Genomic DNA, 27787 nt, shown 5'->3' on the forward strand with positions numbered 1-27787 from the left:
AGGGGGTGTTTTTGAAGACGGAACTCTCATGCCTGCTGCACTTGGCTGGGGAAGGAGCATCGGAAACTGCACTTGATGGAGATATGCACCTGCCCAAGGCAGTAGAGATAGCACTGGTGGTCATCACTAAGTGAAAAGGAGTGGGGACAAGAAACAGTTTTTGAAGCTCAGAATCATGGGCACAAGCCAAATCCTGCACTGGGAGACAGCGAGGGCTCCCTGGGGTGAGGACTCTAAAATTAGCCAAACTTAACTATCAAAACCCTAATAACAAGGAAGAAAAATGTAACTTTGAATATATGGACAAAGAGAAAGGAGAAGCTCCAGACACTGAAGGATTCTGATACAGGCCATGCAGCAGTCAGAAAGAACTAGAGAGGCAGCTGATCCGCACCACCCCTTATACTCTCAGTGTGGGGCACAAGGAGAGCTGGGGTGCAGGCACAGGCCAATGGATGCTGCCTACAAGCAACTCTCTGGTCTCAAGTGCATGTTGCACTTGCATACCCCATAGTGAAGTAGGGGCCAGCACTCAAAGACGACTCAGTGTGCCATGGTAAGGGAAAACTGATAAGATACATTTAAAAGTCTCCCTAGAGTGCCTCTGTAGGGAGCAGAGATAGAAACAGGATGGATCCCTCAGGAGAACACACGCCAGCTCTATTGCAAGGAACGGTGGCAATGCAAATCAAGACTATCACCTAGATTAGTCTAAGGAAATGTGGGCAACGGGGGCTTGTGACATTAGCTGGAGAGCAGAAGGCTGGGAAACTCAGAGGAGTGATTAGGAGACAATAATCCTGATATTGGGGATACGGAAAGGGGGCATTTCTTCCTCAAGAAGACACCTGTGAAAATACTGAGAGGACTTCCCCATGACAGGGCAAGAAACTTTAACACCAACCATTTGGATAAGGTTGGATGAGAGGTTCTGTCTGCACAGCAGTGAGAGGCACACACACTACTCAAAGTCTGAGAGAAAGGATTTTATTCTCTAGCCATGTAGCATTTTCTCTCTTCTCTGTCAGAAGAGGCCATATTATTGGGCTTTGCAAAGTACTCAGATGCGGTATGTTATGCCATGTCATTTTATTTATTTTGATCTTATTATTCTCCAACTTAATAAATCATGTTTTTACTATTGTGTGAGCGTTTCACACAGACCAGCCCTGTGTAAAGTCTTTCAACCTCTAAGAGGAGGTGGTCAATGAAAACAGGGTGTCTAGACCCAAAAACTGCACTCATACTCTCAGTCAAAACGACATCAACAGAGGTGCAGTGTGTTGCAAAAGGCTACAGTGGGCAGCAAACCCAGGTAGAGGCCAAACAACCAATGTGAGATGGAGGAAATTTTGGAGAAACATCTCAGCCCTCAGTTAATAAATACATGTCTAGAGTTATGGGAGGAATGGTGCACAGTTTTCAGAAGGGGTACGGACCAATCTAAAAGCCATAAAATTTGCCCCAGAGAGCAGATTAATCACATTGTCCTCTCAGGAAAACAACAACAATATATTTTTATTACGAACACACAAATGAAAGTTGACCTTGAGCAGTTTTTAATTAGGCAGCGCCTGGGACACCATCAAAATATCCATATTATAGAATCATAGCCTCAGGAACCACACACCCCCCACAAGCCCACACACACACACACACAGCCAAATGCTTCTGTTAAAATTGTTCCCATTACTAATTATTTTCATAGTTATTACAGAGCCAAGCTAGCTCCTTGGAGGCACTATTGTCCTCTGGCCCTATTATTCAAGTAATTATATATTCACAAAAGTTTCTCTCTGAGATGAAATTTCTCATTCTCCTCCTGTTCAAAAGGTGACTCCCCCCACTCTTTTTTATGGAAGGTGTGAAGAAAATCTATTTGGTCATTTGTTAGTTACTCAGGATGGGAAAATGGTGTTTTTCACTTGTTAAAAAACTAGTTCTGACATTCTTTGGCATTCTGATAACTCAGAGTGTTTTTTTCAGAAGTTACAACTTGGCATGTACACAATCCCTCAGTGAAGAATGCATGCTTGCCAAGTTTGGAGGGAAAAAAAGACTGAGAAATAACCAAGTCACAAGAGTCTGGGCATTCTGCATTTTACCCAATAGCATATGGTTCTGCGCAATTTGGTTTCGACTAGTGCTAGACAGTGATCTAGCCCGGCATAAGGGGAGTTGTATAGCGGTGTCATTGCAGGATTTATATCCAGAGAATCCCAGTTCCTTCTGCAGTTTTTCTTTGTCATAGGAGATCAGGTAGTTACTACAGAACCATCCAAGGTGCAGCTTACTGGGGGACAGGGGCAAAACCAAGACTTCACCAATATGGCCAACACTATGCATTCAAAAACCGTGAGTCAGGCCCCTAAAATCATGAAGCAGGACAAAGAAGGAAATTAAAACAAAAATAATTGGGGGGGGAGGGTGGTCTTTTTATTTGACTTCTGGTTTTGCAGCATTTAGGGTTCATGTTTTTAAGCTTTTCGCTGCAACTGAGGGACAGAAATTTTTTCTTAAATGAAAGCTGAGATCCGCAAGTAATCTGATGCCAACAGCTGTAGATTTGAGGAAGACATCAAATATCAGACTTGTGATAAAATTGCAAGAGTTAGCAACAGTGCTTCTGTTGCAAGGGAGAGATGCAGCTCTGCAGTCTGTTCACACCCCAGTGTGTGAAGCAGTGATCCATGCAACGTCACCTTTACTTGTGTATGCAACCATGTTAGGACAAGTGACAGTCTTGCCTTCTACAAACATATCATGCTATAGCTTGCCAGGCATACAAACACACAAGTATTTGTGATCTGGAACTCTACACATTGCAGTAGGTAGACCAGTATTTGGACATATGATCACCTCTGCATATGAAAATATCCAAACAAACACTCAGGCATTCATTTTTATCTTGTATTACACACTATTTGAAAAAGCAATGAATAATATTCAAATAAATGTGAATGCAGTGCATACACTCACTTTTTAAAAAGCAATTAAATGCCAATTCTATGTTATGCATGATGTAAAATTCTACACTGTGGATACGGTTTTCCCCCTTTAGAATTCAAGACATTAAAAGTTATGGTTCAAAAGCACCTTCAACTCATTCACACTGCACATAGATATTAAAGCTTATAATAGTCCTCATAGTTATATAAATAGCTACCATATAGACTTGTTCATAAGGCAAATTTTTTTTAGTAAAAAAGGGAAGCACCAGAGAATGGGGCTGGCTTATGAATGGGTATAGAGAGGAAGAGGTGGGACACAGCCCCTCCCCCCCAACGGAGGGAGCAAGGAGAGGCACAGGGCCGGAGCTTCCACTGAGGTGAACTAGGCAATCGCCTAGGGCGCCAGGATTTTTGGGGGGCGGCATTTTGCCGGGGAGGGCGGCAGGCAGCTCCGGTGGACCTGCCGCAGTCGTGCCTGCGGACAGTCCGCTGGTCCTGCGCGGCTCCGGTGAACCTCCCGCAGGCACGGCTGCGGCAGCTCCACCGGAGCCGCGGACCAACGGACCCTCCGCAGAAATGGCTGTGGCAGCTCCACCGGAGCCGCGGGAGCAGCACGCGGGGTGGCAAAATGCCCGTGTGCCTAGGGCGCAAAAAACTCTAGTGCCGGTCCTGGAGAGGCAGCACAGCCAGCAGAGCCAGAAGGGAAGAGGCGGGCCCTGAGTCTCTTCGCTTCTGGCCACACTGCTCTCCCCCCAGCCTCCAAAGCAGCTGCAGCTCCAGGGCTGGCAGGCTGCAGCCGTGTTGCTCGACCCCGCCCCCCAGAGCAAGCTGTGGCCATGCCGCCCGGCCCGCTGGAGCACTCTGCGGCAGTGCCGCCCGACCCAGCCCACTGGAACATGCTGCGGCCGCACTGCCCGGTCTGGCCTGCCAGAGCATACTGCGGCCATGCCACCCGGCCCAGCCCACTGGAACATGCTGCGGCTGCGCTGCCCAGTCTGTCCCACCAGAGCAGGCTGCAGCTGCACTGCCCAGTCTGCCGGAGCAGTTTCAGCCAGGCCAGAGACATCCTCCTCTGGCCTCCCTAGATAAGGTCGGAAGGGATGGGATGGGGAGAGTGTGGGGGTCCCGGGCCAGGGGTGAGGTCATGTGTGGGGGGTGGTCACAGGGGTTACTTACCTGACTCCCAGCTTCTCCCGTCCAAAAAATTTCCCCACCAGTTGCTCTCTCGGCCCGTCAGGGTGAGCAGCTAGCACCCCGGGACACTTTGTTTACTTAGGTTTACCTCCGTGCCTGCGGACACTTGAGGTAAACAAACTATCCTGGCCCACCAGCGGCTTATTCTGATGGCCTGGGAGCCAAAGTTTGCTGACCCCTGAATTATAGGGTCAGCTTATGAACAGGTTATAAATTTTTTTTCCATTTTTACTTATTCATCTTGGAGAGTCGGCTTATAAATGAACTGACTTATGATCGAGTATATATGGTATATATACAAAAGAGGCCAAATTACATATGCTGTCAGGACTATAAAACTTTTAGGAAAAGTCAAAAATCTGAATATTTCTTTAGCATAACTGTATAGCTATATAGCCCACTGTGACATTATTGCACAACTATGTCCATACGTTGTTTTTAACTACTGTCAATAAGAGAGTTACCAAAATGTTCCCTGAGGATATATGGAAGATTGTGAAATTACTTGTTAAAATTAATGTTTCAAGTAAATCCAAAGTAAGGCCTGTGATTTATTGCTTTTTAAAATTAACTTTATATTACTGTCCACTTTTCTATTTTGTTCTCAGTAACCATTAGCCCAGAACTATGTAATTATTAATTTCTGTTCTCTTGCATAAAAAATTGCACAAAACAATGGAAGCAGATTACTCTAGTGCAGGGGTAGGCAACCTATGGCACAGGTGCCGAAGGCAGCAAGCGAGCTGATTTTCAGTGGCACTCACACTGCACAGGTCCTGGCCACTGGTCCAGGGAGATCTGCATTTTAATTTAATTTTAAATAAAGCTTCTTAAACATTTTAAAAACCTTATTTACTTTACATACAACAATAGTTTAGTTATATATTATAGACTTATAGAAACACCTTCTAAAAACGTTAAAATGTATTACTGGCATGCGAAACCTTAAATTAAAGTGAATAAATGAAGACTCGGCACACCACTTCCGAAAGGTTGCCAACCCCTGCTCTAGTGACAGATAAACCCTCTTTCCCCCCCTAAATTAAAAACTATTGCCTTCTTCAGGCAGGAAGTTAAAATAATTATCCCTAATTTATATTCTTTAGGCAGTCTAGTGTTTTGGGGTAGAATCCACCATATGCGCAAAACAAAGTCTACACAAGAATGCAATGCCCACAGCATCCAACTAACTGGAACACAATTCAGTAGGCCACAGTAATGCATTAAGATTTAAAGCAAAATGGAATTTTAAAAATGAAAACTGATGCGTATCTATTAACACTCTCGCAATATCTTCCTCCCACCCTATGATATAATGATACATTACTTGACTGCAGCAGGCATTTATTATCAGAGACATAGGTGTCATACCCAGCACACCTGTCCTGTATTACAGAACTCCCTGAATAGGATTTTTATCACTGACTAAAAGGAAAAAAAAACCCAGCCAAGTGTAATAAACAAAAAACAGTGACTTGTTTTTACTGCCCTTTGGACAGAAAAGATGCCTTTTATTGAACTGTGTCATAATATTGGTGACTTTTTCCCATCTACCGGGCAGGATTTTACCATTATCACAGTCCAAACCAATCAAGAATTAAAATGGTATTTAGTCTCCATACCAACAGTTACTATGGTTACACCACCACTCCTACCTTCAATATGGATAAGTGAGGAACAGGGTTTGAGATGAGTTTTTAAACTCAGTTCCACATCATCACCATTGAGCAAAACTCACTGAAACCTTCAATAAAACTACATTTTAAAATGTTTTTTTCTGAATGTGTGGTAGTTGGGAGAAAGGGACTGTAATATTTTCATGTTCACATTTTATGTATAAGTAAGAAATGAATCTCATTCACATACCATGATCTTTTTATGATCCGGAAACTCAAGGCCAAAATAATCACCTTCAACAAGGTTCAGATGGTTGCAAACAGCTTCCAACAAAACTTTCCCCGGAGCTCTTTGCTGGAAATAGAAACAACAAAAGGTTACACACTGTTCGTTAACAAGAGTAGCTTTATTAGCAAAATGATAATGCTGAGCAATACAGAACAAGCTATATTTACAAAACATTAGCTAACTAACGTCCTGATCATCCCTCTGATAAAAGCCACAATTATTCTACCAGTTTTAAATGGATTAAGAATATCCTTATATCCTTGAATATTCGTATCTCTTTGACTAGTACTTGAGATTTTTATAATTCAAATAAAAATAAACTGTGATTTTCCTAATTTTTATAAGAAAAAAATTAAAATAGAGGTGGGGAAAAGATGCATATTCATGCTTTGTTTCCATACAATCCCTTACACATTAAATTTCTGATCCATAAGGGCACTAACCTCTCCTCAGGACATAAGAAATAAGCCAGTTAAAATTTGCTTGAAGGGTAGATGAGGTTACTTGGCAATTTATTTACAAAAAACGTAGATGTTTGATTGTATCCCTCTTTCCTTCCCCCTTCAAAAGTAAATTAGGTCTGGCCTACACTAGAAAATTAGCTTGGTTTAACTACCTCAGTCAGGGATGTGAAAAACCCACACCACTGGGAAGCATAATTAAGTCAACTAAGTCCCTGTGTGGTGGCAGGTTTCAGAGGGGTAGCCATGTTAGTCTGTAAGAGCAAAAACGAGGCGTCCTTGTGGCACCTTAGAGACTAACAAATTTATTTGGGCATAAGCTTTCGTGGGCTAAAATCCACTTCATTAGATGCATGGAGTGAAAAATACAGTAGACAGGTATAAATACATAGCACATGAAAAGATAGGAGTTGCCTTACCAGGTGGGTGATCAGTGCTAAGGAGGCCAATTCAAACAGGGCGGATGTAGCCTATTTCCAACAGTTGACAAGAAGGGGTGAATATCGACAGTGGGAAAATTACTTTTTGTAGTGTCCAGTAGGAGAGCACTTCAATCTCCCTGGACACTCAACAACAGACTTAAAAGTGGCCATTCTTCAACAAAAAAACTTCAAAAACAGACTTCAGTGAGAAATTACAGAATTGGAATTAATTTGCAAACTTGACACCATCATATTAGGCCTGAATAAAGACTGGGATTGGCTGGGTCACTACAAAAAGTGACCCTCTGTTGATACTCACACTTTCTTGTCAACTACATCCACTCTGTTTGAATTGACTGCGTTAGCACTGACCCCCCACTTGGTAAGGCAACTTCCATCTTTTCATGTGCTGTGTATTTATACCTACCTACTGTATTTTTTACTCCATGCATCTGATGAAGTGGGTTTTAGCCCACAAAAGCTTATGCCCAGATAAATTTGCTAGTTTCTAAGGTGCCACAAGGACTCTTTGTTGTTTTGCTAAGTCCCTTTGTAGACAGCAGTTGGCAAAAGAAATCTTCCATTGATCTAGCTACTGCTTCTCAGGGAGCTGGATTACCTACACCGATGGGAGAATCCCTCCCATCCACGTAGGTAGCATGTACATGGAAGCACTACAGTGGTGCAGCTGTGCCACTGTAGTATTTTAAAATCTTCAAGAATGCCTTTATATGGATTTGTACCAAGACTACTAAGGGCTTGTCTTCAGAGAGACACTCAGGAAAGTTAATCCAAATAAACTAAAGGTGACAATGTAACGTGTATTAGTTAAACTGCTGTGTGGACACTCTCATTCAGAATTAAAATGCCTTTAATTAAACCAAGGGAAGGCCATTTGAGGTCTGAATGACATTGTCCACATAAGGGTTTAATACAATTTAACTAATCCACTTTAATTTTACACCTTTAGTTAATTTGGATTAATTTTCTTGAGGGTCTCCATATAGACAAGCCCTAACTAACTATGGGCCCCCAATCCTCATTGAGGTTTCTGTATATTTTACTGTCATATAACATTAAATAATTTAAAGAAACTCTGGTGAATAATTCATTTTACAGTTTAACTACTTCTCTTCTAGAAATAAACACATTTTTATTAATTACCTAAATAAACTGATGAAAAATGTTTACCACAGAAAATTTATCAACACACCAGTTAACCTATACCCAGAGCAAAGGTTATGATCCACCTTTGTAGTTGTGAATGCAGCAAATGTTACCAAAAAGTGAGTTACAAAAAACATAATAAAATAGATCTCCAAGAAGAGTGAATTCTATCCTAGAGAAATTAAAATAATTTCCTTAATGTACAAAAGGCTTAAGCCATCACCAAAGCAAAACCTCTGTCACCTGCAGACACAAGATGCACGTAGAATTCTTAAAAAGTGGCTGGTTTTAGAACACAGATTGAAGAGAAGTGCCAGTTCAAATTCATCTCTGTGTAAACCCATTCAGCAGGTTTTTGTTTAAATAGAGACTCCGATTGCTTCTAATTGGTTTCTAGCTGGTTTACAGCTCCAGAAAGCTAAATTCACCTTACATTGTTTCATTAAACCACTTTTTATTGTCATCAACAAACAATTTTCATACAAACATGACTCAAGACAATACACCAGAAAGAATAAGTGTAAAAAGTGTTACTGAAGTTTGACACATTTGGTATAACACTGCCAACATGACATAACATAACATATCAAATAATAATCCTACAAAAACTCATCCTACACATAACCAAAATAAAGTGGTGTCGAGAGGGAAGGAAGGAGGAATAGGTGTGAAAAGAGGAAGTTTGTTCTAGCCAATGAGTATTTAGTCAGATGTGAGTTACAACACATATCTATACTTTAGAATATTATATCTGAATATACTCCATTCACATACTCACACATTCTAAAACAGAAACACTCTCAACAACCAGTACTCAAACAACTTTAAATTTTATTTATGTTACAAAACATTCACACTAACTATAAAAATCTAAACACTTTTCAGCACCACCAACATTCACCCCCTTCCCCCGAGTACAATAAAGACATAGCCAGAACGCAACCTTCTCTTAATGAACAAAATTCCAGGGACCTCTAATTAGATAAATATCATTGGAGACAATGGAACAGTAGGAATGTAACTGAAATACAACTCCTACACCAAATTATGTCTGTTGTGTTAAAACAAGAATTGCATATGCATATGGAGGCTTTGTTCAAATTGTGGCCCTGGGTCTTTCCCCCAGATTAATCTAAGGTTTGCCCAACTTGCACAAGGCTGCTTATTAAGAACAGATGACTGCCCACTGAGACATCAAAGAACATTGCTTTCACCTAACTAACCAGAGAACGGGAATCAAGACTTCTCAGACCTATTACGTTATGCATATTTACAAGTATTTTTATAATACCCAGTGAACGTGTGTCTGACTATCAGATCAATCAAACTAAACAAATCCACGGTAAGCACACATCTTGAATAATTCTGGTCACCTCATCTCAAAAAAAAAAGATATTACAATTGGCAAAGAATGATTACAGATATGGAATAGCTTACATATGAGGAGACATTAAAAAGACTGGGACTGTTTAGCTTAGAAATAGACAGCTAAGGGGGGGATACGATAGTGGTCTAAACAATCATTAATGGCGTGGAGAAAGTGAATAGGGAAGTGTTGAATACCCCTACACAAGAAGTAGGGATCACCCAATGAAATTAACAGGCTGCAGGTTTAAAACAAGCATCAGACAATACTACTTCACACAATGCACAGTCAACCTGTGGAACTCATTACCAGGGGATGTTGTGAAGGAATAACTGGGCTGAAAAAAGAATTAGATGAATGTGCTATTCTCCATGAATTTAATCGCTATTAGCCAAGATAGTCAGGGATGCAATCCTATGCTCTGGGTGTCCCTAAACCTCCAAGTTCTAAACTTATGTTCTAAACTTTAATAATTTTTCCAGGCATCTGTGGGAAGGTCAGGATTTATGACAGCCACAAAGAGACAAAGCACAGCTCCCCTGCACTGCTCATGCAGAATGAGACAGGCACGGCAAAGCAGCCATGTCTGACCTCAGGCAATGATGAAAAGCAGTTGTGTGTTTTCATGTAATTTATTTCTAATATGTCCTCATATGCATTTAGACAGCTCTAAAGCCAAGTAACTGCATTTGTCATTCTGCATTTTCTATACTGTGTGACTTATGCAACATGCAGTGTTTCTTTTTCAAGTATCTGTAAATAAAAACATTATTCTAAAGCGCTTCTCAATTTTGATCTGTCTAAATCAAGAAGAAGCCTGGCATCTATTCTGTTGGAGATATTGTATGTGTAAAATTACAATCTGTCAAGATTCAGTGTCTATGGTATTCCTGGTCTTCCTAGAATAGCAAAGGGAGAGCAAAGGTGAAAAATTCAAAAACATATGAACTTAGCAAGTGGCTAGTTCTAGAGATGTTAGTTTAGGACAGGCTAAGGCTGGTGACTCCATGATATTCTTATGACAGAGCTGAAATGCAATAAACTAAAAAAATTCAGTAGCTTGCTTGACATGGAATCCAAAGAACAGTAATTAAGCTCACAATAAATATGATCTGACAGAGAAATATGTAATATTCTGGAAAACATTCAAAAATGAACACACTGCACCTATGAAACTATTTGCATTAAAATTAGTCACACTGGCAGGACCAGCTCCAGGGTTTTTGCTGCCCCAAGCAGCAAAAAGAAAAAGAAAAAAAAAGCTGTGATCGCGATCTGCAGCTCTACCGCCGCCGCTTCAGTTTTCGGCGGCAATTCAGTGGCTGGTCCTTTGCTCCGAGAGCGAGTGAGGGACCTGCCGCCCCTTACTGTTGGCTGCCCCAAGCAGCTGCTTGCTGGGCTGGTGCCTGGAGCTGGCCCTGCACACTGGCATTATATACATGGCTTATGCTACCTTGCATGTTTTCTTCCAAACAGAAATTGGCAGGCATCTTCTGTTTGGCAGCGTGGTCCAGCTGAGAGGGCACTGGAATGGAGGTCAGGAGACCTAGGTTCTATTTCTTGTTCTGACACTGACTTACTCTTGGACCTCTGTGTCTCTTTCCCTTCCTCCCTATTTAGACTGTAAGCTCTTCAGAGCAGGGAATATCTCACTCCATTTTTGTACAGTGACTAGCACAATGAGGCCCTGATCTCAGTCGGAGCATCTAGTTTCTACTATAACACAAACAGACATCATCATATATTTGAATATGTAAGAAAATAAGAAAAAAGCTAATTTTATTGCAATACATTGAAAAATTGTTGGCATATAGTATTATACAACTTTTAAAGATTATCTGAGTATAAATAAAAAACTAATAAAATGCAGCTGTTTTCTGACATTATTATAGCATAACTAAATATTATAGTAGTGTCGAAAGGCATCAGGTGGACTCAAGGCCTTTGTTTCAGAAACTGTACAAAGTGGTCCATGTTCAAACAGGCCTCCAATCTAACTTAAGACAAGATTCAAATTGCAGACAAGAGAGAAAGAAAAAAAAAGGGAAAGTTGAAGAAAGGATGAAGAGGACAATGACAGGAACATGTGGTCAAATAGGTCAGCTCTGTGCACAAACTGACTCCTAGTCTTACATGTATTTGTTTTAAATGATGAGATATAAATATATGAATAAATAAAATAGACATCCTCTAGCCCCACTGGTACATAAGTAGGCATTATCACTGGGAAATTTTCCAGTGGCATCACAGGAGAAGCATGACATGGGATGGGGTGGGGGGATTTCAGAGAGGACAGGGTACTGGCCTTACAGACTAGTTTTTCCAGGAGATCAATTCATGTAATGAGGAAGAAAACACGAAGATGCTTGGGGAATGAGTGGACAAGTGATCAGTCAAGGTTGGCATCATTGGCAGAGCAGAAGAGTTACAAGAGAAACGAAAGCAGGGAGGGGCAGAGTTGTGAAGAGCCTGGAAGGTAGGACAAGAAGCTTGGATTTTATGGAATGGACAAGGGGGAGCCAGTGGAGTAACTCATACTAAGGGTGATATGATCATAATGTTGGACAAGGAATTATTAGTAGCTGCATTGTGAATGGACTTGACAAGGATAATGTGCTTGTCAGGGAGGCCCCAGAGTAGTCAGGACAGGCTATAATGGCAGCCCAGACAAGAGTTTTAGCTGTGTGGACGGAGTGAAAACCTGATATTAGAAATGCTTTGGAGAAGTGAGTAGCAAAATTCAGATGCTGACTGGGTACGTGGCACAAGGGGGAAAGAGGCAGCCAGAATGATACAGTATCTAAGTTCCAGGCCTGAATGACTGGGATGATAGTGGTATTGTCAACACTCACAAAGAAAGGGACAAGAGAGGAGGGGGAAAAGGAGTTTAGTCTAACCAGGTTAAGTTTAAGTCGATGGTGAGATGAATCTGAGGAGATGTCAGAGATAGACTAGGGTATGGAACTGGATGGAGGGAGGCAAGTCAGGAGAGAAGTAGATTTGTGAGTGTTGGCATAGAGATGGCAGCTGAAGCTTTGTGAAAGGATAAGACGACACAATCAGAAGTAGGAGGAGACCCACGAGAGGACGGAGTGGTGAAAGTCAAGATATCAAGGAGAATGTGCCATAAGCAACTGAGATCAAGAAAAAAGAAGCAGCAGCAGATGGTTGAGATCTGCCATAAAGATTTTCATTTGAGGCTGGGAAAGACCACTTGCAATGGAGACGAGTGGTCAGAAGCCAGACAGAGATGGAGGTGGCAACAGATGTAGAAGGTGCACTTGATGATCTTGGAGGCAGAGGCGAGAAATGAGCTGAGTATAGGCAAATGGGGTCATGGGTCATTTACTTCTTGGGGGAGAGATTAGATGAGGGGACACTATAGCATGCTTCTATTGTAAGCAAGAGTGAGAAGCTAAGGAGAAAGGTGAATAAGGGATTGGAAGGCAGGGGAAATCATGAGGTGGGCAGGAATGGAGTCACTGCAAAAAGAGGATAGAAACTTCAATGTAGATGACATGGAGAAGCAGGGGAACATGATGAGGAAAGAGAAAAGGGGCAAGTCATGCTGGATTTTGTTGACCTTTTTCAAAAAGTCATCAAGATCCTGTGTGGAAATAGAGGGCACAGGAGCTGGGAGGGAATCCAAGTTGCCACCTTAACAGCTGAGACTGTGGGCATGGAGTCAACATGACTGGAGAAGAAGAGCTGTTTGACTGGCAAGATGGCAGAACTGAAGGAAGAGAAAACAATTTTGTATTGGAGGAAGTTCATGTGTGCTGAGACTTTCTACTGAGGTGTTCAGAAATGCAGGAACATTGGATAAAGGGGGCGAATCTGAGATGTGTTTTTGGTGGGACAGACTTTGATCTGGAAAAGGGGGTTTGAAGGAGTGGAGAGTAGTAGAGAATGTGGAGTAGAGGGAGTCAGTGATGGCATTGACAGAAGAGGAAGGAGGGGATTGAAAACAGAAGAGAAGCCATAGCCACTAATGGACGGGAGGTTACAGTAGGGCAGGGTGTCAAGGTGGTGGCCGGAGAAAGGGAACTCTGTGGTGGAAAGATGAGAGAGAAAATATTTAACGGTGACAACATCAAGGGACATTGTGCTGAGTGGGAGAACTGATACACCACTATAGATCAAATGGGGAGTGAAAAGAAGCTCACTAATTTCAAGTTCTACATCCTTAGCGCTTAATGCATTTGAATTGGCCTCTCTTACCTCTGTGAAATTACACTGGAAAAGATGCTCTACATTTTTAGGGAATGTCAGCCCACTGAACACTGAATTACGATTAATATGCATAATCACACTTAGCTGCAAGCTATGAAGGTACTGAATCAAAGTCACTTGCATTGCATTGCACAATCAGCATTCTTTGCTGGTTATTTCCATTTTACACAATTCACCCCCCCCCCCTTTTTTTTTTTTTTTTTTTTTTTTTTTAGAGTAAGGGTATTTATATTGTCTTCAATGGGGAAATGCTTTAAATCCCTAATAGGTCTTCAACCTTAAAGAATTCCCAATGAATAAACAGATGATGCAAACAGGACCAACAAAAGCTTCCTAAAAGTGTGGAGGTGAGGGAGGAGGCGTACTGGTGCCCAAACCATGGCCCCGCTCTCCCGTGCTGCAGGTACCCAGCAGCTGCTTCCTCAGAGCCGTGGTAAGCACTGCCGGGACCCTGAATCCTCACCTCCTCCCCTATTCAGCTTGGAGTCCCCTCCTGCGCCCCAAACCACTCACCCCAGCCCCACCCCAGAGCCCAAAACCCCAGCCGGAGCCCTATTCCCTCCGTCCACCCTAACCCCCCTCATGCGCCTCAACCTTCGTTCCCCAGTCAGAGCCCTCACTGCCCACTCCTAACCCCCTAACCCGTCTGGGAGTCCCCTTCTGCACCCCAGGCCACCCCCCAGCTGGAGTCACCCCCCTACCACCCCAATCCTGCCCCAGCTCTGAAGCCCCTCCTTTTACCCCAAAACCCCCTCACCTCAGCGCCTCAACCCCAGAGCCTGCACCCCCAGCCCAAAGTCTATCCCCCTCCTACACCCCAAACCCCTGCTCCAGCCCAGTGAAAATGAGTGAGGGTAGAAGAGAGCGAGTGACACAGGGAGGGGATGGAGCGAGGAAGGTGAGGCCTCAGGGAAGGGGTGGGGCATGGGCGTTTGGTTTTGTGTGATTAGAAAGTTGGCAACCCTAGTGCTGCCCCTTCTCCCCGCCCTTGCACCTCCCCATCCCTTCCCCCGCAGGAAGCCCCGCTCCTGCGTTACTTCTTCCTCCCAAGATCTTGCCCCCACTCGCTCCCCTCTTTCGCTCACTCTTACGGCGGTAAAAAGTGAAAGAGCATAGCCATAGGCCCCTGACCCTCCTGTTCCAGTGGACCTGGGTGCAGAAAAAAGCCACAAGAGATTTGGTGGATGGTGACCATGCCTTAGAAAGAGACTGAAGGAGATCCATCTGTTTAGTTTATCAAAAAGAAGATTGAGGGGACTTGATCATGTGGAGAAAATACTGGCTTCTAAGAGAAAGGCATGACAAGAACCAATCGCTGGAAGTTGAAGCTAGACAAATTAATGTTAGAAATTGGGCATGAAGTTCCAACAGACAGGGTGATAACCCCTGGGACAAACTATCAAGGGCTGTGATGTGCCCTCCTGGAAGATATGCTTTAATCAAACGCAAATTATTGCGTTCCATAAAGGGGAAACTGGGTGCAATACAAGAGATCAAACCAGATGATCTAATGATAAGTTCTGGCATTAAACTCTACGAATCTATCATCTCTCCCTTTATCTGAGCAGTAATTGTCCAGAACATTCCTGTGGCAGGATCTCTAATGGAAGTTGTGGAGAAAAGTGTTTAGTAATGTTTAGAAAACCAGTGTTTTTTGAGGCTTTGTTGTTGTTTTTTTGGAAGGGGGATTGGTTAAATTGATTTTAATTCTTTATTTCCGTGGAGCATAGCCACTTCACTACCCCAGCTACCAATAACTATCTCCATACAGTCAACCATTTGCTACTTAAGGAATTTTTATCCACCAAACTAAACTAATCTCAGATCAAACAGATTTTTGCACTGCAAATTCTTCTAAGGTTACTGAATATCTTGATCTTCAGTTAAACATTCCTAAGAAACATTTAGAAGACTGAAATTCAGTTACTCTCTTGAGCACAAGTAAGGAGCTACTTTCTAATTGGACTGAAAGCATAGGGGGTGTTAACTTTCCCCCTAAGTTGCACCCACACGATGTGCGCTCATGCAGCCTGCAGAGCATTTTTGAGTGCAATAACAAGATTGGTAAACAGACAGCAATCTAATAATCTTGCAGTTTTCCAAGTGAAACCCATCACACACCCACCGTAACAGAGAGAGAGAGGCAGACATAATAATACTTAGTCCTGCCGTTAGTGCAGGGGACTGGACTAGAGGACCTTTCGAGGTCCCTTACAGCAGACATGCCAAACCCATGAAAAAAAAAACAAACAGAAACTGGGCTTGTTTTTGGCTTAAGTGGCTCGTGAGCTGCTTGTTGATAGTTTTTGGCTTGGAGCTTGTTGCTTTTTTTTTTTTTTAATCAGCTCCCGGCAAGCAGGGGCAAGGGAGAGGGTATCAAGCAGGGAGCAAGAGTCAGGGTGCATAGCGGGCCCATCACAGTCCCAGACTGCACGCTGGGGGGAAGCTAGTCACATAGAGTGTTGGGGTTCTTAGGGATTGGCTTGTTTTGAAATGGGATTAGCTTGATTTTTGGCTTATGGTGAAAGTTGGGGTGCTTATTTACCATGTGAAAGATGGCAACTGTGCCCTTCCAGTAGTACAATTCTATGACTTTGCATGATTTGCCCACAGGGAATGGGCTTGATTTAATCTCTGGATAACACATGGTACCAAGCTGTGGTGGATACTTTGTAGTCAAATGTAAAAAAAAAAAACAAGTCCCAGCTCTGAAGATTATCTAAATAGACAATTTATAAACAAAGGAAATAAGACTGGACGCAGCAACAAACAAGTAATTAATGGGGAGCACCCATTCTGTTAACTCCATGTTTTGTATTTAAAACTGTTAATGCTCAGAGAAGATAGATGATCAGAAGGTCTCATAAAAGAACTCAGGTTTCAGGAGGAACTTGAGGGAGAAAAGGGTTGGGAGACATGGCAACAGCGTCAAGAAATCAGGGGTGTTCCATGCCAGAAAGCCACTGGGAGACAGACAGTAGGAAAACAGATGGTTTTATTGATTTGAGTCAAACTATTGTCTTTCCCTTGCATACATTTTATGGAGGTTTGGTATATGCTACTAGCATTGCAGGTAAACTTCACTCCTCTGCTATCAGAGCGGTAGCCGTGTTAGTCTGGGTCTGTAAAAGCAGCAGCGAATCCTGTGGCACCTTATAGACTAAGTTAGTCTATAAGATGCCACAGGATTCTCTGCCGCTTTCACTCCTCTGGAGAGGGCCAGCACAAGGTCTGTGCATCACTTGTGTCCCATTTAAGTTCTCAGGATGAAATCCTGGACTCCTCACTCGGTGAGCTTAAGTGGTACGTAGGCTTTGTGCTGATCCCCTGCACAGGGACGAGCTTCACCACAGTGAGCAATATCATTTCAAAAACAGTTTTCTCCATGGTCTGGCACTAAAAATCATAGTAATAATAATACAGCACCCTTTGAAGCATGAACTCTCCCCCAGTTATCAAGGTGCTAAAATATCCACATATTTATTGCACTGGAAAAGAAACAAGTATTTGTGATAAGCAAACAGTGCAACAAATAACCTCAAGAATGAGATTAAACAATAGGGATTTTATGTAAATACTTAAGCATAACTCTACACTTCAAATGGAAGCTTAAACTACGTTTAGAAGAGAAAAATGCTAGCAACCTATGAAGACAAATGTCATATGCCTACCTGTTCTCTTTCCTGGAATTAAATTAAATAGCTATTTCACATTTTCCAATTGATTGCTTGAAGAGTAGAATTTTCAAGAGCACTCAGTGTTAGCATAACTCTGCTCCACTGAAGTCAAGGGGAATTTTCACATTGACTTCAACAGGGGCTGACCTGCGCTGAAGCTGAGGGTATGTCCACACTGCAATTAAAAACCTGCAGTTGACACAGGCCAGCTGACTTGGGCTTGTGGGGCTCAGGCTAAGGGGCTGCTTAATTGCAGTGTAGACATTTGAGCTCAGGCTGCAGCCCAAGGTCTGGGACCCTCTCACCGTAACTCCAGCCCAAGCCCAAACACCTACTCCACAATTAAACAGCCCCTTAGCCCAAGCCCATGTCAGCTGGCACAGGCCAGCGGCAGGATTTTTAACTGCAGTACAGACATACCCTGAGTGCTTTTTGAAAACCCCACCCTTAATGTACAGGCCTTGATAGTTCTTCTGTAGAGAAGAAACTGTGTAAAAAATAGCTTTTTTTTCTCATCTTGATCTGTTACTTTTTTATTTTTTAGTTAAGTCTGGAAAATGGGAGAGCATATTTTTTCAGCAGAAGAGGAAGGGCAGCCACAATACATCAAGTCACAGTGATGGTCACCTGAATGTGTTATAGCTCATCTGAGAGATGGACGACTGGGATGGTTTAAAAGCCCGTGGTAGGAATGAATTATATTTTGCACCTATGAAGTGCAGTCCCTGCCCTCTGAGGCTCCTAAGTGATATCCGTCAATGGAACAGAAACATATTCAGATGACCATGCGCACATATGCACATACTCGTGTGTCTATATCCTACTCAGACCATGCGGGTGGACCCCAATGCTCTCATGGACTCCCAGAGACTTCAGTGAAGCTCTGTACAGTTGCAGTACTCCATCTGCATCGTATCAAAAGCTGGACTGATGCCTACTGGAATAATAAACATTTTAAGAAGCTTTATAAATATGTATCTGCATCTCCACACTCCTCTCACTCTGGGTGCCCACTGTGACTATTCAGTAGATTTTAGCAGACAGATTTCCCACCTCACCATGTATACACATGAGCACAGTACTTTAAACAGTACCACTGATGTTTCTAATGCATTTGTATTTTTATCTACTCCTCAAAGTGGGTGTTGTTCATACTCTCTAAAGCAGTTATTCCATTTTAGAATCTCTTTGCACACCTTTCTGATCTTTTAGCCACATATATTTTATCATCATATTGTGTGAAAAAAATGTGCTTTAGGCTTTGAGGTGTACTTTACAGCCTTCTCAACTATTCAGCAGCAGGAAGGTCAAACTTTTAATCATCAGTCATAAGAACAGAAAAACAGCCACACTGCGTCAGACCAAAGTCCATCTAGCCCCGTATTCTGTCTTGTAACAGTGGCCAATGCCATATATGATTTAGACAACAAAAAGTCTTAAAGGAAGACTGATCTCAGCTACCACGATTTTTAACTAAACAAGAGATTACAATTATATGTGCAAAACAAATTAGAGGGGCGTCAATAACCATCCTCTTCACTTTATTTTTGGTGTCTGCTCCCATGGAAACCTATAGTTTTTCTTTTTGAATCTAAAAACTTCATTCCTGTAGCCATGTTCACTATTCATGGATTTCTGCTTAGAACAAACCAGCTTGTTTCAAAATGAATATTTTCCTAATAAGGAAAAGCAAAACCAGGATTGATTCCACCCAGATTTCAATCTCTCGTCCTACCCTCGTCTTCAACTTTACCAGAAACAGTCAATCATAATATTCAGGTTAAAAACCTTAACGAGAGAAGATCATTTGCTGCTAAATAATCCCCCTGAACAGTTTGATTGTGTGTGTGTGGAAGCTGGCCGGGGCAAGGGAAGAGATGATATAATGAAGCTAATGTAAAGTTACTTGTTTAGGATATGTTTGATTAAACATGATTTTTTCCTTAAAGCAGAGACAGACCTAATAAAAATTATCTATATTAAATCCTCAAATATCTCTAGATCTATAGAGATAAGTAAAATAAAGCTACTGGAATTCTGGGTTCTGCTTAAAATCTCTTTACTGCAGGTCATCAGATAACAGTTCTTTTATTTGAATAAGCAAATACAGCTCACATAGTATTATTACATGCTACACTGCCTGGGAGGAAGAGGAACAGATAATAAGAGAGACTGTAACACCTTCAGGTCTGTAAAAAGCAACAAAGAGTCCTGTGGCACCTTATAGACCAACAGATGTATTGGAACATAAGCTTTCGTGGGTGGATACCCACTTCGTCAGACGCACGTGAAAGGGGGAAATAAAGGCCATACATGCGTCTGATGAAGTGGGTATTCACCCACAAAAGCTCATGCTCCAATACATCTGTTAGTCTATAAGGTGCCACAGGACTCTCTGTTGCTTTTTACAGATCCAGACTAACACAGTTACCCCTCTGATACCTTCAGGTCTGAATCTTTCAAATCAGACAGCCTCAAATGGGCATAACTAATAATTTGCAGATACGATCTGACACTAAGATTTCTTTATAATGCTTAGATGTCTGAAGAGAGGATTAGTATGGCCTTTCATTTACTGCAACTTCTATTTACATAGCAGTACTTCAGTTAATTATTACTGCAGAGCCAGGAAGGGCACCCAAACCGTTGTGGGTTTTAGTCTACAAAACTAGTGGACTGAAAACTTATTCAAAATGGTAGAGCCAATAGAAAAAGAAGATATTTAGAACCTGCCAATTTCCTAAGCAAGTAGCTTTAAGAATAATGTCCTTTAAAAAAAAAGTTTGCTTTATGGGATCAGTTCAATTCCCATTGATGCCAAAGGAAAGCCCATCACTGGCTTCAATAAGAGATGGATTGGGACCTCTCTTCAGAATATTAAAAATATTCATTTTCATGTAAATGTTATTCAAAATATTGGTTTCAATTAATAAAGATGTATCCATCCAATGCTTTGGGATGATGCATGCTCATAAAAAATACTTCCATTAAAAATTAGTCAAATATTCATCTAAATATTGCTAATATCATAAAAAGTAACATTAGATTTTTCAAAGCCTCCACAATTCTACTCCTGCACCCATTGCACAAAATACTAATAAATAGAAAATATTTTTACTTGGGGCCTACAGGTTCCAAGATCAGAGTGCCTTTGTTTCAGGAGTTGAGCTTATAATACAGTAAAAAGCAGTTCCTGCTCATTTCATTTTATAATCTAACTAGATAAGACAGACAAAGGATGACAGAAAGGCTGCATTACCTTCATTTTACAGATGGGGAGGTGAAATATATCAAGATTAAGGTAGACAATTAGATTGCAGAACTCATTGCCAAAAGATATAATTGAGGCAAAGAACGTAAATGAATTTTTAAAAAAGATTATGCATGTACATGGATAATATTTAGAATTCTAAGAGCAGAAACAACAAAAAATTTGGTAAGAATATAAAGAAAACGTTACTCACTCTATGCAGGAAGAGTATTCTTCAAGTTGTGTCCCCATATGGGCACTCCACTTCAGGAGCACATGTGCCTCTCAAGCCCTTGATTGCTGATTTCTAGCTGGCACTGCTCATTAAACCTAAACATGCACCCTATAACTCCTTGTGGCAGATACCGAGGCTACATATGAGTATGAAGGCAAAGTACCCTCTGTTCCTTCTCTACTCAATCATCCCATAGGGAACAACCAAAGCAGAGGGGAAGGAGGGCAGGTAGTAGCCAGCAGCCATAAGTGATACATCTTGAAGAACTACAATTACTGCACAGGGTGAGTAACATTTCCTTCTTCTTCGAGTAGCATCCTTGTGGGTGCTCCACTTCCTGTGGCTTCCGAGCAGTGTCCCTAGAAAAAGGGTGGAGCTTCGGAACAGGATCCAGAAATGAAGATAGTACTACAGAGCCAAGTGCTGCACTGGATCTGATGGCACTGAGCAGGACATAATGTTTTGAAAACGTATGGACTGAAGTCCAAGAAGCAGCTCTGCATATCTCAGTAGCTGTCACCTGTTATGGTGGCCAGGTGTACCTTGACTGAACTGATGGATAACCCGGATGTCTTCAGATTCAGCAAGTAATCTAGGATAAAGGGACAGGGTTACCAAGTTAGGCCGGAGGTAGTGATGACTACATCAGGGGGCAAATTCCTTCCATTTCTGCAGGTAAGTAGTACATGATGACGCTTTTCTATTGTTCAGTAACACCTGCTGCACCTCCGCAGAACAGGAAACTCTAATCCTGAGAACCATACAGGAATCAAGCTTTGAGAAGTAGCACTACCAGGTTGGGGTGAAGTGCACAACCCGCATCCTGAGACAGGAGATGGGGAACGGTCAGGAGCTTGATTGGCAGCTGGACACTGAGTTGAAGCAAGTAAGGGTACCAAGCTTGTCTTCGCCAGGTAGGTACTCTAAGGATAGCTCTGCCCTTGTCCTACCTGATCTTGTTCATCAGCCTTAGAATTAGGAGCGTCAGGGGAAAGGCATAGAGCAGACTCCTCTTCCATGGTAGAAGACAAGCGTCCCCCAGGGATTGATAACCAAGACTCCCCCTTGAACAGAAGAGAGGACGCTTTCTGTTCTTGGAGATGGCAAAAAGATTGATCTTTGGCTATCCTCATCTCTGGAATAAGTCTTGGAGGACCTGAGTGTCAAGCTCCCATTCACAGTTGTCAGAGAAGCATCTGATGGTATTGAAAGTGGTGTTCCGGATGCCTCAAAGGTAGGCTGCTGAAACTGGAGGTGGATGGTTATGCACCTGTTATAGAGCTTTATGGCTTTAGTGCACTAGGAGGGGGAACTTGCTTCTCCCTGCTTGTTGATGTAAAACATGAAGGACATATTGTCTGTCAGTGATGGGACTGGGTGGTAGAACGGGACATCCACACAAATGTGGAGTTGCTACTTCCACCAGTTTAGGGAGTTTTTTTATATGCAAAGGGACCGCCATCTGGCTGTCCAAGGCATCCCATGTCAGAGAATAGGTAGCCCTGGAGTCCTTGAGCATGTGCAGGGAGTCATTCGTGGTTTCAGAGAATGGATTATGACCAAAGGAGGGGACATTTACGGTATTTGGGATCTCTCTCAGAAACCCCAAAAGCTGGAGCCAGGAGACACGGCACAGAATTACTGCTGTGGAGATGGATCTGGCAGCAGTGTCCACAGCATCTAGAGATGCTTGGAGAGCCATTCTGGCCATTTTTGCAGCTGACCCTCTGCAACAATAGACTGGAATTATTCTCTGCAATGTTGTGGCAGTTGTTCAATAAAAGGCCATGAGCTTCTTGTAATGAGTAAGGTTTATTTTTGGTCATGACCGCCTGATACTTGGTGATCTGAAACTGCAGGATTGCGCCCTGAGTAAAACATTTTGTCCTAAGAGATCCAATCACTTTTGGTCCTTGTCAAAGGGAGTAGTTCTCAAACTGCTGCCTATCCCATTCATTCACAGAATCCACCAGGAGGGATTTAGGTGAGGAATGGGAAAATAAAGAGTCAGAGTTCTTAGGGGGGCATGCAGTATGGCTTGTCTGCCCTTCTGAATGTTGGAAGAATAGTGTCCAGTATCTGCCATACCCTCTTAGCCAGATCCAGAGGACCCTCATTAATAAGTAGTGCCACTCTGGAGGGTGTTGCTGACTGCAAAATATAAAGCAGCCTACGCTGCTGCTACTTGATCTCCTCCAGAGGGAATTGCAGCGTGTCAGCTACTCTGAGATCCTAGAACTGCCTGAAGTCATCGACGATGGAAAGAGGGGGAGGCATAACCAGTGACAATAAAATGGGAGTTGAGTGTGACTTCCTCATCTGCCCTAGCCTTCAGTTCCACAAACATCTCCTCCTGCCATCAAAGGGTAGAGGAAGGATGAGACACACCCCCATCACCTTAAGGGATAGTACCAAAGGTCTATTGAAATTGTTGCCAATAGGCAGCCCATGTGTCCCAATATGGGCATTGTGGGGGGTCCATAAGGGAGCGGGGGTGGCACACAGCGTTGGTTCCACCATCCTTGGTGAGCTGCACAATCCTCTCTGTGCGAGGGCAGATTCCCAAAGGGGTATGTAGGAGAACCCCTAACAGAAGTTGAGGAGACCAACTAGGAGTTGTCCTCTTCTTCTTCCACGTCCTCTCAAGATGGGGCAGCCAATGAGCATGGAGGAGAGTCCTGTACCATAGGGACATGACTCGAAGAAGAACTTTTAAGATTTGGGGCATATGCCAACTTCTAACTATTGAGGGTGAGGAGGAAATTTTACTTGGGGGCAGGAAATCCTGTAACTGTCTACCGACAGGATTTCTCTCTCTGAAGCAGCTGGTTCTGGCTACCACAGAGACAGGCTACTGACTTGATAAACCACTGATCTGATTCAATATGGAAATTCCTATATTTCCTAAACACCTTGCTCGAGATCAGGGAGGAGGTCTGTGGTGGAGTTAGGAAATGAACACAGATTTCCTAAGTCCCATTCTAGTATTTTAACAACAAAATCATCTTTTCTATCTGTGGTGCTGCAACTGCTTAGGCCATAATAAATGAATTGGTCATTTTAATGCCTAAAAAACCCAAAGTAATATATAGAAGTGCAGTGAAATTTTAAAAAGGTCTCTATCAAGAACTTTAACTGTTAGATAAACATTGAAAATCCTAATCCCAATGCCCAAAATCTATGGTTTATTGTGCGTTGTCTTTTTTTAAAAATGAGACTGCAATAATCAAAGTTTAAAAAATATCTAAAGAGGGATTATTTTTAACTAGCTCAAGTGGTATGTTGAACCAAACATTGGCATTATGCACTAAAAACATTTCCTCTTTGGTCATGATGGTAAAAGTATACCAGCAATTTTGTATAAAACACACTGTTAATGGTGAAAAAAATTGTTGGTTTATTGCATGATACACTGCTCAAACTAATTTATGATTAGTGTCATGGATTGCATAGTCCCAGACTGATAGCTTTTTGTACATCTAGATCCCAATTATAACTTTACTTTTAAAAAAAAAAACACAAAACTTGTTTTCCCTGTTGCAAATGAATAGTACACACATCTAATAAATTCACTCTTAAAACTGTCTTCTCAGTTCAAAGTGCCCACTATATCCCAGTCTATGCTAGGGCTTGTATATGTGGCTGAAAGAGTTCATGACCTGCTGGAGACAATGTTTACATCTGTAACAAGTCCTTCTACACCAGTGATAAAAAAGACAGTTGATTGGATCAATACATATTTTCAGCAAGCTATGGAAAGCATGACTGAGGCCTGGTCTACACTACAGGGCTAGGTCAAATTTAGCCATGTTAGGTTGATTTAAAAATGACTATATCCACACAACCAACCCCATTCCGTCGACCTAAAGAGCTCTTAAAATCGACTTCTGTACTCCTCCCTGGCGAGGGGAGTAGCACTAAAATCGACTCTGTTGGGTTAAATTTGGAGTAGTGGAGACATAAAATCGACAGTATTGGCCTCCGGGAGCTATCCCAGAGTGCTCCATTGTGACCACTCTGAACTCTGATGCACTAGCCAGGTACACAGTAAAAGCTCTGGGAACTTTTGAATTTCATGGCGAACTCAGCAGCACAGGTGACCATGCAGTCCCTCCCAGAATCGTAGAGCGTAGAATGTTTCTACGCTCCCCCTATCATCTCCATCCCCGAGGGTATCGCAGATTAGAAGGTGAAAAAAATGCACGCGCGATGACATATTTTCCAAGCTCATATAGTCTTCCGGCACTGATAGGGAACAGCTTAATGCATGGAGGCATTCAGTGGCAGAGGCCAGGAAAGAATTAAGTGAGTGCAAAGAGAGGAGTCAGGACACGATGCTGAGGCTAATGGGGGAACAAATGGACATGAAGAAGCAACTGTTGGGGAAGTAAACGGACATGATGAGTCGGCTGTTGGAGCTGCAGGAAGGTCAACAAGATCACAGACCCCTGTTGCATCCACTGTATAACCGCCTATCCTCCTCCCCATGTTCCACAGACTTCTCATCCAGACACCCAAGAACGTGCCGGGGGGATGGAGTGGGGAAGAGGGCAGCTCCAGGCACCCAGCCACTTCACTCCAGATGATGGCCCAAGCAACAGAAGGTTGTCATTCAAACAGTTTGAATTTTAGTGTGGCTACAATAAGCAATGTGGCCTTGTCCTTCCCTCCTCCCCCATCCCACCAGGGCTACATTGTCTGTTATCTCTTTTTTTTTTTTTTTTAATTAATAAAGAAAGAATGCATGGTTTCAAAACAATAGTTAGTGTATTTCAAAGGGGAGAGGGTAGTTGGCTTATAGGGAATTAAAATCAACAAAGGGGGCAGGTTTGCATCAAGGAGAAACACACACAACTGTCACACCGAAGCCAGGCCAATCATTAAACTGGTTTTCAGAGCCTCTCCAATTACCCTGGTGTCTGGCTGCTCAAAATCCAACACCAAGATTTTTACCTCAACCTCCCACCCCTCCATAAATGTCTCCCCCTTACTCTCACAGATATTATGGAGTACACAGCAAGCAGCAATAACAATAGGAATGTTGGTTATGCTGATGTCTGATCAACAGTGCCAGCGAGCTTATAAACGTCTAAAGGCACATTCTACCACCACTTGCTCAGCCTATAGTTGAACTGCTCCTTACAACTGTCCAGGCTTCATGAACGAATTCCCTGAGCTCATCGCTGGGGAGCAAGAGAGCAGAGTTGCAGGGGAAGTGATGGAGCCGTACATCAATCCCTGGAGGTCGCTAGGAGCCAGGCAGGGAAGACTTTCCCAGAACCCCCGGCCAAATTACATGTCCGACAAGAACGGTTACCAGTCCTGTTGCACCGTCTGCTGCCAGCAGCACCGAGGAGGGCCAGTATGGATCCCCTGAACTTGTCGCTGGGGAGCAAGAGTGCAGGGTTGCAGCGGAAGCAGTGGATGACAATGGTTAGCACTCCTACAGCATCGCCTGCTGCAAAGGCAAGGAGCTGCTGCTGTGTAGCAATATCAGCTGCTGCAGGTGCTTCTGTGTCGAATGCTTGGAGGTCTGGGTAGGGCAAGGTACCTCAGCCAAGGCAAAAGAGCAAGAGCCCTGGAGCTGTTCCATGTGTCAACCACAGAAGCGCTATGGGGTGTTACAGCGCTGACTGGACTGGAATGTACAGATGCAAGACTTCTTCACCAGCAACAAAGGACAGGAATCTGATTCACCCAAAATCTAAAAAGGTCTGCACATTTCCCAAAGTCACTACCCTTGATAATGATTGTCTGCCGTTGCTTTCATGGAGGGAGGGATGACTGACAACATGTACCCCAAACCACTCGTGACAATGTTTTTGCCCCATCAGGCATTGGGAGCTTAACCCAGAATTCCAGTGGGTGGCAGAGAGACTACAGGAACTGTGGGATAGCTACCCACAGTGCACTGCTCCGTAAGTCAATGCTAGCCACGGCAGTGAGGATGCACTCCATCAACTTAATCCACTTAATGTGGACATACAAAAAAAGACTATAAAATCGATTTCTAAAAATCGACTTCTATAAAATCGACCTAATTTCGTAGTGGAGACTTCTGTGTTTCCCCTCATCCACACTACCAGGTAAACCATTTTCATCATCTTTTTCAGGGACCTCAATTGCTCATTGGTTTCCTAGTGTAAACAAGGCTTTGCAGTCTAACCTAGGTTGTAAATCCACATCTAATTTTGTTACAAGCTGCATTACTACACCATGAAGTCGTCATTCTATCTACTACTCTTTTGAAAATGGTGTCTTCAATACAGTTTCAGTTGCATAGCGGCATTCAAATTAACCAGTTTTATCAACTACACTGGAACACACTATTCCTTTTGGAACTAGTTCACATGTACTTTTCAATGGACAAATAAAGAGCTCTCCCATGATTTATTAATATATCAGCATCGCCATTCAACCTACATGAGCAGCCAACAATTTTAGTCCAATCATTAAACATTTTAGGACTGGTTTATTCTCCACATATACTGAAATCTTTACTACTAGTAGGATTTTACTCAACATAGCTACAAAAAATTTGTAAGAACTGTGCAACAAATGCATGCAAACCTTGTAATCAACTATTTAAAGCTGCAAAGTTTAGATACCAAGTATTCCAAAGTCTAGAATGGTGGGGCAATCTGGATTTGGGGTTCCAGTCCAAGCCTCTCAATAGTGTTAATCACGTTTAAACTAGATTACCATATATACTTGTTCATTACCCCGTTCATTTATAAGCCAATCCCCCAAAATGGATAGGTAAAAATAGCAAAAACTGTATGACCCTTTCATAAGCCAACCCTATATTTAAGGGGTTGGCAAATTTTGGCTCCTGGCCCATCAGGGTAAGCCACTAGCAGGCCTGGATATTTTGTTTACCTGGAGCGTTCAAAGACACGGAGCCCCTCAGCTTCCAGTGGCTGCGG

The 27787-nt window shown here is 42.6% G+C and overlaps 1 protein-coding gene across 3 annotated transcripts in view; it reads right to left on the minus strand.

The window, feature by feature from the left end:
- FARP1 (FERM, ARH/RhoGEF and pleckstrin domain protein 1) overlaps positions 1-27787 on the minus strand; it is a 390990-nt gene that overhangs the window by 134362 nt on the left and 228841 nt on the right. For all 3 annotated transcript variants that reach the window (XM_032771474.2, XM_032771475.2, XM_032771473.2), the window contains exon 3: positions 6012-6116. In XM_032771474.2, coding sequence (XP_032627365.1) covers positions 6012-6116 — 105 coding nt within the window. The remainder of the gene's footprint in view (positions 1-6011; positions 6117-27787) is intronic.

Source organism: Chelonoidis abingdonii, chromosome 1, assembly GCF_003597395.2.
Source record: "Chelonoidis abingdonii isolate Lonesome George chromosome 1, CheloAbing_2.0, whole genome shotgun sequence".
NCBI classification, from domain to species: Eukaryota; Metazoa; Chordata; order Testudines; family Testudinidae; genus Chelonoidis; species Chelonoidis abingdonii.